The sequence below is a fragment of the Morchella sextelata genome (assembly GCF_020137385.1).
Source record: "Morchella sextelata strain SCLS chromosome Unknown scls_18, whole genome shotgun sequence".
Lineage (NCBI taxonomy): Eukaryota > Fungi > Ascomycota > Pezizomycetes > Pezizales > Morchellaceae > Morchella > Morchella sextelata.
This window is the reverse complement of record NW_025408633.1, coordinates 344,178-358,242: the sequence shown is the minus strand read 5'-3', so window position 1 is coordinate 358,242 and position 14,065 is coordinate 344,178. Positions and strand designations below refer to the sequence as shown.

Below are 14,065 nucleotides of genomic sequence, written 5' to 3'. Positions count from 1 at the left end.
CGCGTGCGACATGATAGAACAATGGCCTTGAAGGAACAAACCCGGTGGGAGTTTGGGGGGGGGGAGCTTTCAACGATGATGATGAAGATGATTGAGTGATGGGATGTGTGAGTGAGTGGTTGTGTATGGGAAAACAAACACGATTCTCACGGGAAGAGGTCAGATTAAGGTATTATGATTATGCAGTACAGACAGAGACAGACAGTGTGCTCTCTCTCACGCTCGTTTGTCTGGGAAGAGCCTCAGGGACAGTGCACACACACACACACACACACAACCAAGCTGGCTGGGGTGTGAGCATCATAGCCATCAACGGGAGCCCTGGCCCTTAGCGTGTCTCTGCGCTATCAGATCCGCTTTGAGGATATTGGCGGTTATCTGATGGTTGGTTACCCTGTCTGGCTTGGGCTAGGGTTTAACGAATAGTTGCAGTTTCATAACTGTTGTCACATCGGCACTGCAACTGTGGGTGTTCCTACCTGGACAAATGGAACAAGTGAAAGCGCGAATTTTGAATCCGCTGTAATATGATGCTCGCTTCTTCAAAAGTTTTTGGGGTCCGATGCACGCTGATCCTTCTCGCTTCTAGTTGTAAGGATAATAGGCGTGGGTCGTATACGTAGCAAGCTTAGGTACTGTAATTATAAGGCAGTGCGTGTTTCAATAATGGCTACAGCAAACCCAAACTCTTTTAGATGAGAGAAGAGATGGTGAGGTTAGTAGGACTACTAGACTTTCTAGCTTTATACGACATAATTGAGAATAGGTTGTCACGTATCCTGTGCGACTGCCGAGTACAGCAATCTCTCATGTATTACTTATAAGGATACGTAGATGCCCTATAAGGCTAGGATTGTCCGATCCCTTAAAAGCTTCCCATTGACCTTCTATAGCGTCGATAATTACATGTATCTATAAGGATAAAAACTTCGATTCGGGTCGTATCCCTATGCGAGAGATTGGTACAGCGCCGAAGCCGACCAATAGTTATTTTGTGAGAGAATCGTTTATACGGCTTTCATTGCTTGGGTGCCATACCGCAGTAATTCGTCTCAGCGGACTGTCACACAAGGCGTCGAAGTTGTCTTTTACAGCGAGAATGAGGGAAGATTAGCTAGGGGGCGTTTTCAAGACAAATGACCAGATAAGAGAATTCCAACGTACTGTGTGACCGTCCATTGAGGCGAATTAATGCGGTATTTGTCTGAGTATACGAATAAAAATTAGCTCTTCGATTCTTCACTATGAGATTCCCGTATTCTCGTCTGTCTTAGACCATGAACTTTGTGTTACCCCAGCTCCTATCCAATGTTGTGGTTGATGTTGGTGCAGCAAAGTTACCCTGTTAGGGCCCAGCCCCATGACTGCCCCTTCCCACCCTAGGAAATCCCACACAACTTTACGCACTACCCAGGCCTAGCGAAAATCACCTCCGCCCCTTCCCCCAGCCGAAAATTGACGACGACAACATTTCCACGACAATCCAACCCCACCACCAAACGACCAAAAATCGACAGAAATGGCAAAGCAAAACTCCGGTTCGTATTTTCCTCCACCTCCCCGGGAAATGAAAAACAAGGAATGGATTTTTTGAGCGGAGGAAGTTGGAGGGAGAGAGAGAAAGAGAAGGGAATCGAGGGATTGAAGATTTTGGGGGGAGATGGAGCAAAGAAAAAAAAAAAAAAAGATATGGAATTGTTGAAAAAGTGAACCTCTGACTGACAAAAACATTGGACGACAAATAGCCCTCGCGTCCTCTCGCAGAAAGTCGAGAAAGGCACACTTCAGCGCCCCTTCATCGGTGCGCCGTGTCATCATGTCGGCCCCTCTCTCCAAGGAGCTCCGCGCCCAGCACAACGTACCTACCCTCCCTCCCCCCCCCCGAATAGCTCCCTCTCACACCTGCAGCTTGAGAAGAAAGATCTAACCTTCCGTACAGGTCCGCTCCATCCCCATCCGCAAGGACGATGAGGTTATGATCACCCGTGGATTCCACAAGGGCAGCGAGGGAAAGGTCGTCTCCGTCTACCGTCTCAAGTACGTCATCCACATCGAGCGTCTCAACCGCGAGAAGGTAAACGGCCAGTCCGTACCCATCGGCATCCACCCCTCCAAGGTGAAGATCACCAAGCTCAAGATCGACAAGGACCGTGACGCCATTCTGGAGAGGAAGGGAGGAAAGGCCAAGGAGGATGACAAGGGCAAGAACAAGGAATAAATTCACTTTTTTTTCCCTTGAAAAACACAATCGAGCACACAACCATTAAAAAAAGAAACAAAAATTTAAAGGGTTACAACTGGTTTGGTTTTCTTCTTTCCGGTCGCATATGAAAGCAAAAGTAAATTTAGTTCGGGGCGGAGGCCAGCGGTGGGGGATTTCTTTTCTGTCTAGGGGTTTTTTTTTCCTTTTATTTTTTACCCTGAGCTCCGTGTTTTGAGCGCGGGCATGGAGTGGGGGGTTTGGGTGCATAGACCGCGGGGGTACGGTGCATTTCTTGTCATTTGGCTGTGTATCAACAATTGTTCTGGAGCAACAAATGCATCAAGCTCAATCCCATCTCTCCGACTTCATCCCCTTATACTAATGATATGAATACCATTGGAGCTCAACAGATAAATCTCCGAAATATTCCAAAGCCCACCCACCCCCTCTATCCCATATCATACCCCGCCTATTATCTCCTCACCAACCGCAGCCCTTCAGGGTTATAGTCACGGTTGGCGAGGTAAACGAATGGCGTATAGTAAAATCCCCTGGCCGATTGAATCCGGCTTTCAGGACTTGCACGCAGACCGTACCCGAAGAGGCTGCTTAATTGTAGTTAGTGCTGGGATGCGGTTTGAGTGCGAGGTACATGCATGCTTAATATCGGTGATATGCACCTTTAATCAATAAATGGACCGTCTGTTTAATTTAATACTTCCCAATAATCATTACTCGCTTACTTGTGCCTCATGACGTCGTTTCAACATTAAGACCTTGTGCATGAATTCTCACTCGGTGGCTTTCTACTTTTACTAGCCACTGCATGCAGTTAACAATAATAATAATAATCTATCATACTCATGCAGTTCCTCCAAATCGAAAATTAAGAGATTAAAGTAACCAGGGAGTTATACAATAGGGCGCTACTCATATGTCCGTGTTCCCTCTTTGGAACTTTACTCTGCGCTGAGTGGCAGGCGCTGGCAGCTCTCCCTCAGGTTCAAATCTTTTATCTGTAATACCTTTTGGAATCGGGAACTTGATAAAGCTGTGATATCGACAAGTTATGATAAAGCTATGATAAAAAGAGGAAATCACAGATCTAGACGTCATAAAACCAAATGTAGAAGGTACGCCTAAGAGTCTAAGTACTTCCCATAAAGGTTGGGATTTAAATTGGTGGCCGGCTTAGCTAGATCTTTTTTTCCGGATTCACAAAACACATCTATTCTGATCCAAGCTCATTAAAACTGCATACACGAATGATTTATCAGTCAATCAATCAAGCTCATTAAAACTTCCATGAGGTTGAATACTTCTCCGCCCGCTGTGTAAACCGCTCAACTGATCTTTTGACGTCATAGCTATATATAAAATTCCTGATGGAAGATTACCGAATATGAATAAGTAGCACATCTAAAATCGTTCTCACGACGCTCATAATGTTCAATATCATGACTATATGTATAGTCTTTGTTCAAAAGTCAAAAATTAAATGTGGCATTTAATTTCACACAATGCAATAACCCTGATCGATAAACTCTCAGTATTGCATGGGCAGATATATATGCTTGTAACTACATCAAATTAGATATTTAATGCCCAGGAAACAGTTATGAAAATAGTTAGATAACTTAGTACGGGTGTGATTTGTGATTTTGGTTGAAATTTACCAAGACCTCATACAAATTCGAGGTCTTGGCAGGGATTTCATGACTGCTCCCACAAAAACCTCCACAGCTCATACAAATTTGATGTTTCCACAATCTGAGCTTATGGAATATATAGCTTTTTCTATTCCCAAAATATATCTTATATAATTATGCAAGATTTCATGTCCCCATCTTCAAAAGGTGCGATGGGGCAAGAAGTGGAAAAGGACCGTTTTTGGTTGACAGCCGACGACTTTTGAACTGGAGTTGTACATATTTAAATAGAATAGTGTCATCACGAAAGGTTTCTATTGGCTGGTTACATGTAGTTAACCCCCATCTTTATAGTCCAGTGGGCTACAGCTGTCGATAGAGGGGGGATTGATTCCACCAGGATCCGGGATCGAGTGCATTAAGGGAGCTGACGACAGGCATGTTTTTCCAAATGATCAAACCACGAGTTCTGTCATGATATGATATATAATAGCCCCTCTGACCATTAATGTTATAAACCTTCATACTTTTCATCAATACATGTAGTTCCTCTCGAACTCTTCCGAAACTAATACTTCACGCGAGCAAGAAGGGGCCCAGCATATATACCGCGCAGCGGCAGGCAGCCCCGACTACGCGCGTGCAAGGAATTGATATTTATTTCGAACCACTAAACAGAGCTGGGAGTTTTCTGGATCTTTATACTTTCCTTTAGATATCGACCGCTCCTCGAACTGATGTCTAATTTTATATGCGGCCGGAGGCCGCTCCTCACTACATGTAGTATATATACTCTATAGAGGTCAGTATAAAGTCATTGTATTATAGCAGTCGGACCTGGGGGTTAAGTGATATATCCGGTCCACACATATAAAACTACGATTTACCTTATACTCGTATCTCTAGCTCCTGAGATATTAATTCCCATCGGTGCTTATACGTGTTATGGATACTAGCGAAGTTTCGATCCTTCTTTTGGAAGAATCTGGACAGCCGATATATAATCCCACATATTAGATTGTATCATTACATGTAGTAGGTCAAATTTCTACTCACAGCCGGTTTAGGGCTCGATGGATCCAGTGTAGAACTCCAACTCACAGGTGGGATGTCGGAGTGTCGAGAACACCGACTTTGGCGGGACCGTAAGGTTGATTTGAGTAGGTTAAAGAGCAAGTGGAAATTTGACTTCGGTGTGTTGGAGTCATGAAAGTTGACTTTAGTAGGGAGCTCATGATGGGCGAAATTGATTTCCAAAGCATTTTTCGCTCAAAACTAATTCCAGTCGTACTCCGTCTATAAGGGTATGCATGAAACGCCTAAATGCGTATATTTACGTACACCATATTGGAAATTAACACCATCACATAGTACCCCCCCTCCTAGCTCCCATTCACTGCCTCACAAAACGGTGAGGCCGGGTGCGTGATCGAAAGCATAGAGCCCGTGTAATTACCCGCGATAATTATAACCGAGGATTACATGATTAATATAACAAAGAATTGTGTGAAAGCGATCAGCTGGCGAGTTTTAATCTGTCCATATATAAACTCAGAACAACCAAACCAGCTCAGTCGGCGACCACCGACACGAGCCTTGAAGAACATCGTATATTTGATAAGAAAGATTTAAAGTTTATACGAACTTCAGAGATGAACAATCTCTAGCACTCGCTCGTAATAGCATTTTGGGTCCTTCTAATAACGAGTGATTGTTCATGACCGAAACATCATTATTCCTGAGCCCCGAGGACCACTCCTTGATATTATAGTTCTATCTAGAGGTTTATGAAGGCTCAAAGATAAGCCTACATATGAAGCGTCTGGGACCTCATTTTATGGACCGATAAGATCGGTGGTAACGCACCGGGAAGAGCTTACGGAAGAAGTTTTGTGTGGTAATCACTTCTCGATAAATAGATATGATGTACAGTATCTATGCAGCCTTTATAGTCGCTCAGTGATGAAAGTTGATGGTAACTTTTCTTGTTCGGTTGCTGCGGATGGAATATGTGTTGTTTAGTTTGCCGTTAACGCTCTTTGTCTTTGGGGTTAAGGCCCCCGAAGAGAAAATAAATGATCTAGACAGTTGCTTGTTGTATCGATGGGTGGGTAAAACGTCGTAGGGGTCTTAGAATTTGAGGTAGAAGGGTCATCGTGTAGGCCGGATGGACCTGATTATTCGTCGTGATCTCCCATCCAGATTTTCAGCATATCTCTCCTACGCAGTAAACAAACTATCTTTTCATGATTGTTATACTCTGCAAGATCTAGTGCTGTATTTCCGTCTAAATCCTGTTGCGAAAGGTCGATATCCTTCCTGAGTATCAGATGGACTATCTCTTCGTGGCCATAACATGCCGCCAAATGCAGTGCAGTCTCCCCGTAAGAGTTCGGTGAAAGATCAATGCCTTTATCTAGTAGTAGGCGTGCTACTTTCTTATGATTGCGTACAGCTGCCCAATGTAGCGCTGTTTCCCCATCCAAGCCCCGCGACGAAACATCAGTGTTGAATTTAAGTAAAAAACGGACCATGTCTTCAGAGTCGCAATACGCAGCCTTATTCAGATGTGTTTCTCCACATGACCAGTCCTTCCTTGAAAGAGGTGTGTTCTTTTGTAGTATAATCCTGGCCATTCCTTTATGGCCCTCAGATGCACCATGTAACTCTATATCTGTAGATGATAGGTCGATATCCTTTTTTTTGGTCAATGATTTGACTGCTTCGTCAATGATAGGAGGCATAGGTAAAATAGGGCCGGAGGGCTTTTTCTTCTCCTCTTGTGTGTAATGGTTATTGTATTCGAATTCGTTGGTGTCAATGCGATGTTCTTCTTGGATGGCATTATCATTGAAAGGCCCTAACGGTGAACTTGACGCAGCTGATTCAGAGACTGATACACTTTGCGCGGGGCCGATTTCAAAGTTCCCTCTATATAAATTGGGGCGAGGAAGATTGACGCTGCTTATGACCGCGTTGTTGTGTTTGAATTCCCAAGTCGCCTCTATTGAAGGTTTTGTAGGCCGTTTTATATGGGCGGGAATAACCAGGAAGTCTAGATCCCAGGTGATAATTAGAATACGAAATCTTAATGTTGACTTTATTACTTATAAAACATTGTGTATTTACCTGTCTGAATATGTTCGCAATCACTCAAATCTGTATTCGGATCATTACGGCCGATTCCTTTGTGTCTTTTGCGCAAGTGTCCGGTACGTTCATCCACCTCTATTGGCTTCGTTTTGGAAGATTTCCCTCGAGTCCTAGTTTTTGATTTGTACTCTCGATTTTTTCTGAGCCCCCAATCTCTGATTTTGTTCTTGTACTGTGCTTCACTACTTTATCGTTAGGAATCAATAATCTCTGTTCCATGCCAATAGATATATATATCGATGGGGGTCTAACTCACGTTGCATAAAAGTTGTGTTTTTTTGCCATGATATCCATCGTTTTAGCCAGGGTACTGCTTCCGCGCAGGTAGAGTTCTGTAAATGCATGCCGCTTTTCTTTCCATTCATCTCGTGTGTAGACACGGGGCCTTTTGGATAACTTGAAGTGTTCATGGTCCATGGCGTAGATATATATATGTGGGATGTATTAATTGCTATGTGGAATGGTCTATCCATTTGTTAGATAGCCGGATGCTCTTTACACGACTGGTTTTATATCAATATTGAATTATCGGGGAGTGTAGGGAGGGAATAGTGCATGCTTACCTCTACTCGTATTTCTCTGACGTTTGTGGACGCGATTGATATTGCATGCCATACAAAAATACGCCAAGCTCATGATTTTGGGTGTATGCAATAATGGCCAGTGTAAAAACGTCAGCGAAATACTAGTAATCCCTAGCCGAGCCATGCATGTTAACCCAATACGAATGGGGGCGAGCGCCTGAGACATTGTTCCAGAGCAAAGTGGCGTTGAGCCTCAATCATGTACTACTCTACTAGTAGTGGCCCACCTCGTGAGTATTTGGCCCATGGCCAGCTCCCGGAATTGGCCAGCTTTCCCAGTCGCCCATTCCCAGCTCCATTGCTAGCTCTCGCAGTTGACCATGGCCGGCTCCAGTACTTGGCCAGCTCCGGCCACCTCCCCCGGTAGTTGCCCATTTATTTGTGCTCTGAATTACAGTTTCCAGCGAAATTTGATGCTGTCCAGTGCATATCCAAAAATTACTCCCTCTTACTTTCCAGCTCCAATAATTCTCATCCCCGATACATATAATTGCCCACCTGCCATAGTTGACCACCCCCCAAATTTGATGTGCCTTGCTTACTAAACCCCCTGTCGCTGTCGACCAATCAGAGTGCAAGGCCCTTCGCAAAACCATAATCCAGTACATAGTAGACATGTAGTGCACGTGGAGACGAATTTATTTAGCTATATTTCGGCTCGTAAAAAAATTTATGTACATAAATAAAAGTCTCCAAAATTCCCCTCCGCGATAGTCTACGCTGAAGTGTAGTATATCCCTTAATTATAATCTGTCAGGCCGAATAAAATTAAAATTTGATACTCAAACCCTTTACGATTACGGTAATCGTGATAAAAAAACGAATTCATATATCCTACTTGTATATATAGGCGCTATCACGCATGCTAAAAACTATAACTCGCATAGCACTCATGTATGTTCGAATCGTGGCATTTTACCATGCAGTCAAAAAGCGGTAGCAATAATAGCTACTGCAGATCGAGCTCACCTGAAACCACAGGTCGGTACCCGCGCAGTCGCACACTTATATGCGAATTGATTTCATCACGATTGCCGTAAAGGGTTTGAGTGCCATTGGTTCCATCTCTCTGGGAGCATACCGGTAAATCAAACGTATCACCTTTGGTACTTAGGCGTAAAAAAGAAAATACATTTACCGGTATCGAATCGATCATATGTGGGTTGTGGATCAGGGATTTAAGTATGTACATACTCGGGGCAGGCATGAAGAACCTGAACCTGCCCCGAGTACATCATACATGTACCTTAGCTTAGTCTCGTACCCATCCCCTACTTAGCAGCAAGCTGCTCACCAGTATGGAAGTAGACGGGTTGGGGACGAACCTAACCTTAGCTATGCCTACGTTGAGCTAGCACTCTAGAAGCATCTAGTTGCGACATAAGTAAAGACTGTAGTACAGACATATATGTATGTTGATAACAACGGCTCGGGGGTGAGATTACATCTTAAGGATTGGCTATGGTTTTATTGAAGCTTAAATATGAGGTCATTCGAAAAAAGGGTGCTTCTTTGGAATTGATATCGATGTTAGTCCGATTTGTGATTCCCATTATAAAAGTACTCATACATGCCGCATGCACACGCATAATACTTTTACATAAGCGACCAGTGCACGAGGAAAGAGGTCGTCGGGGGTGTAAGAAGCTTGTCCGCGAGCCCAGTATAATACCTATCACCTACAGCCTTGTAGAATTATTCTGGAAACAGGGGGCTTCTGGCTAATGCTATCGCCCAAACCTTCGGCGAGAGCTAAGAACAGAGACCCTGCACACAATATTTAATTTTCACAACGATTCTGCCCCTACGGTCTAGAGTACTACATACATGTATATATGCAAACCCTAGATGATTCGGATACCATACACCGCCGGACACCCAAAGCGTGAGAATCAGCCCCGAAACTACTTATATAGCTTCACAGATATAAAGGGATACATGTAGTTATATAATTATGGGATTAGAACTCGACAATCGATAGAACGTATGAATCACGTACGCGTACACCAACTTTGGTCGCTGTGCAAAACCACTTCATAAACCAAGGCTGAACTATTGCGTTCGTAGGTAATACTACCCTTCAAAAGGTTTCCTGCATGATACACGACTTTTAACTTCATCAAATAGGGACAGCTGCAGCTGGAGGATCCCTTGTCTTGGTTTATCACCGCAAACAGGCAAGTACATACCAAATATCAGTTAATCATCCAGGTTTACGTGCAACGGCCCCAACAACGTCCACTCCACTAATTTAAATAAATGATTCACGGATGTAAAGATGCAGAAAACTTTCCATCTCATCATCCCGGCGAAACTCCGTGTGGGGAGTGAGTTGTGCACGGACTGGGTCGCTGCGCGCCGACCCGAGAAAATTGATGGCGTTTGGCTAGACACGTCCTAAATTCGCTACATGCATGGCGTTTCACCCCACCCACACCGTTTTGCTTACATGGAAGATCACGCCTACAGTTAACGTTGATGTAGGTGCACTCACTCACGGGGTGAAGGCGGATCCTGTCTAATGGCGGCCAGGGATTTGAGATCAGTTAACTTTGGCCAATTAGACCGCCGGCTAAATTACCTACTGTAAACACAACCACCAGACAGGATCCGCCGTCATTAGGTGAGCGACTGTACTCTATAAAAAGGAAACAAGGTTAAGTACACCTGTAGTGCATGGACTAAACACCATCTTTTAAACACCCTGCTACATACAACATGTAGCGGTTTAGTTAGAACACTTTTAACCAACATATATAAACATCTTTTAAACACCGATTAAACACCGATTAAACACCATTAAATACCACTTAAACCACCTTTAAACCTCCCTTAAATCCCTTCGTCTGTAATCAGCACCTGTGTGGCTTTCTGTGGCATTTTCCCGATTAAAGGAGTGTCTCGGGCCAGACCCAATTCGGTTATCCACAACGCCAAGTTTCTTAATATTCAGGCACGTGACCTGGCTCACCCAACGTCTGGTTCGAGACAACACCTTTAAATCCGAAAGGTGTTTAAAAATACGTACGTTTAAACAGGAGTATAAATAAACCCACTTTAAACACCATATTCGAGGTGTTATATACATGTACTTCTAGCTATCTACCGGCCAGGAAATCTAAAATTATAAAAGCTCTACATAAACCCTATACAAGCTGTGAACTCCGTACAAGCAAAAACTCTATGCAAAAACACTCCATGCAAAAAAAAAAAAAAAAAAAAAAAAAAAAAACCCATGGAAAAAACCATAAAAAACACCATGTAAACCCCGCATGTAAAATTAACCCAATTAAGATCCGCAAACAATGGTATCAAGCCCGTGATTACCCACGAAATCCACCATACAAAGGCTTCAGAGTGGGAGTCAGGTGAAAATCCTTTGCAAAGAAGCGCGAGTAGAAGTAGAGAGAGCAATACCTCATACAAACCCGGGGTCATGGTCCATTTTTGGAAGCTCAACGCAATAAAATCGACATAGCACATGCTAGAAGCATAATATTTGAATTTGAGCTCATAAAGAGAGTCTTAACATATAAAATATATTCCTCTCAGAGAGTACGTACCCACTACAATTGGTGGTTGGGTACAGGGCTGAAAAGTGGTGTTTTGGTATAAAATGGGTGCCTTCACATGATTTACGTCCAAGAACTACATGTATACATTGAAACAGTATCCCTCTATATGTGGTACCCCATTGACCCACTCTTTCAGCTCTATAGACCGCTTAAAACTAGTACCGTATTATCTTTACCTCTCACAATCAAGTGAACATGAGATAGATCGACCATAATCAAGGTTCAAGACCCAAGGGCATCGAGAAAACCACTCGTATCAACATTTTCGATAACTTATCGCAAAGCTGCTAGTTTTGAGGCTTCTCATCGAGATCCAGTATAATTAAAGGATTTTTAAATACCGGATGGTCTCTTTTAATACAAAAACCTACACAGCGCAGAAAACTGTCAGTTCCAGATTCATAATAACGAAACTTAATGTATGTAAGGCAGACACCGCCGAATGAATACTCATGAGTGCTACCCTGCCAGGATTTATAAATGTCACCATTTCCTATACCCATATAGAACCTAGAGAACAGTCTCGGCTCCATCTAAGAATAAGAAACCCACAAGTGCTGCATGTAGTCCCCCGTAATTCTCAGTCCCAAGATTCTATTCAATATCTAGAAGGCCTATTTCCGGGTTTAGACGTTAGAAACACCCGTATGGTCGAATTATTCCCTCTACTGAAAACCTCAAGCCCTTCTTCATGTTGAAAGCGGACTCGAGTCGGAGTTTATCCTAGGTCTATGGCCACTGGGCGGTGATAATCCTTTGTCCCAGGGCTGGAGGCGGGTGCCCCACATAAGACCCGGGCTAGAACCAAGGAAAGCAACACTTTGCCCCCACAAGAGGGAAAGGCACAAGAAACTGCGTCGATCCATCTGATCTTTGAGGCCTCTCGGCGGCGCCTAACGCTCGAGAAATAAAGTCAGAACATAATGACACCATTCCATGAGATTGTTCTGGTAGGCTTTTTAGTGTTTGCGGTGAGCGGGTGTGGTGGAGAAGCAAGAAGAATTACTGGGGGAGAAGAAGTGTAGGAAGAGGAAGTATAGGATGTCGTCATAGATTATCACTCGTACTCTCAGGCGTTGACCGTGAGCTGGATTACGCTCCGCCAATTACAATCAGAGTTTGGTGCGTCTGTTATCCTTACAGCCCTTCCAACGCCTTCATTTCTCAAGCCATCTCCGACCTCTATAGCTATTAGCAAGTCGCTCGAAAAACTGATGCCTTCAATTGCAGAAAGTAAAGGTCCGTTCTGATACTGTTGGCCGAGCATGAGGGATGTGTTGGAACTGAAGCTTTAGCGTTGTCGTTGTGTTTCTCTAGTCATGCCACCCGTCAACTACAGCTGCAGACATATCGAGGGTCACGGTGAGTTGTTGTGATAGAGGAGAATTAGAGTCTTTTAGCTGCAAGAGTTGGACAGAAAGTCGAGCACTTCGACAAAAAGTCCTGCACATCTTATTGGTTGAACGGCTGCAAGTCTCTCCCTAAAACAGCTAGACTTTCTGTCCAACCTGCTCGACTTTCTGTCCAACTCGCGCAGCTAAAAGACTCTATTGACAGTAGGAACTTACCAGTAACTAGTCCGATTTCGAATCGGACCAGTCGTGTTTCAAATCCGGCCGTTAGATCTAGTGAACCTCCAAACTCTTATGATAAGGTTCCGCTATACATACCGGCACGCAGCAGAGCATCGACCGTGGTAGGATACCGCGAGGATAGGGAGAGATGAGGGTGACGGTTGGAGAGCAGTGTGGTGCATAGAGCGATGGAGTGGGGTGGTGGGGCGACGACGGACCAGAGGGGGTGCGGGGAGGTTGACTATGAGTTGTGGGAATTGTGTTATATAGGCGGGAGAGGGAGTTGCGCAGCTGTGCAGGGAAAACAATCTAGAGCCTCGAAATTAAGCTTATCCCGTCAAGGAGACGTTGTCCGGGAGGCGTAACTCCCTTCCCCCGGCCGCACCAATACGTCTGATCAAGCGAACCCCAGAACCCACCACCCCCAGCTTCTTTCTATTTTATTCCGATATCCTCTCACTAAAAACATGATGTATGTACTTCCCCCTCTGCACAAGCCCCGCGATAGCCAGCCTTCTACTATATGCATCTCCCCCGACACCAATATCCGCAGACACCAGCCCAGCGACGTAGGGAGTAACCAAGTCAATACGCAAGTAGCGAGTGATTTCACGATAAACCCCCGCACTACACCACTCTGACACATTACCAAAACAGCGCCCAATCCCCCCCGCCTCCAACTCTCCAAACATTTTAATCACACGCTATCACTCATTCACAAAATCTCACTCGTATTGTTAGGGTTAGGGCTACGGCGATTGGCGGGCAACGCTTCCGGCGATCAACAAGTCACGAAAAAAGATAGTAGGAAGCTCAGTACATACTAACTGTAGACTCATAGCCCCGCTTGAGATCTGGTACAGTAAGTCGTGAGTCCACGGCGAATAGTATTGGTTCGCCGGCGGAGTTTTGTTGGCCCACGCACGGTTGGTGTGAGCTGACAGTGGTCAAAAGGATATAGCTATGAAGCCGTAAGACTGTGAACTAGTATCGCTGTAGACGTTACAATTCACCGCGGCTAGTGAGCGCATCGGTAGAGAGTGTGAGGGCAGTACGAGTACCTACTTTGCCTACCTGCATGTATATCAAGCTTAAGCATCCGTTGCAAGCCCCACCTGTCCACGCCCAATCACAACCCAACCCTGACTTCTCTTCTTGGTATTCTAGAAACTATGTCTAGCCTTATACACCTCCGCCGGTCGAAATGACGACCTGCCGACCTCGAGAAGTAGATCCAAAGCCACTCAGAGTCCTCTTTCCCTAGATCCCCCAGTCTGATTCTGAACCTGACCAGTCCAGTTCAGAATCCGACGGAGGTTAGAGATTT

At 44.5% G+C, this 14,065-nt stretch overlaps 2 protein-coding genes across 2 annotated transcripts; one reads left to right on the top strand and one right to left on the bottom strand.

Annotated features, from left to right (window-relative positions):
* Positions 1–1,519: 1,519 nt before the first annotated feature.
* Positions 1,520–2,218, top strand: H6S33_004613 (uncharacterized protein; the record flags this gene model as incomplete). Its single annotated transcript, XM_044836340.1, has 3 exons — positions 1,520–1,538; positions 1,746–1,858; positions 1,940–2,218. 3 exons carry the CDS (start codon positions 1,520–1,522, stop codon positions 2,216–2,218), a joined length of 411 nt encoding a protein of 136 aa, XP_044690586.1.
* Positions 2,219–6,029: 3,811 nt separating this feature from the next.
* H6S33_004612 (uncharacterized protein) lies at positions 6,030–7,422 on the bottom strand (the record flags this gene model as incomplete). Its single annotated transcript, XM_044836339.1, has 3 exons — positions 6,030–6,907; positions 6,982–7,187; positions 7,262–7,422. The coding sequence occupies 3 exons, from the start codon at positions 7,420–7,422 to the stop codon at positions 6,030–6,032; spliced, it is 1,245 nt and encodes a 414-aa protein (XP_044690585.1).
* Between the last annotated feature and the right edge of the window lie 6,643 nt (positions 7,423–14,065).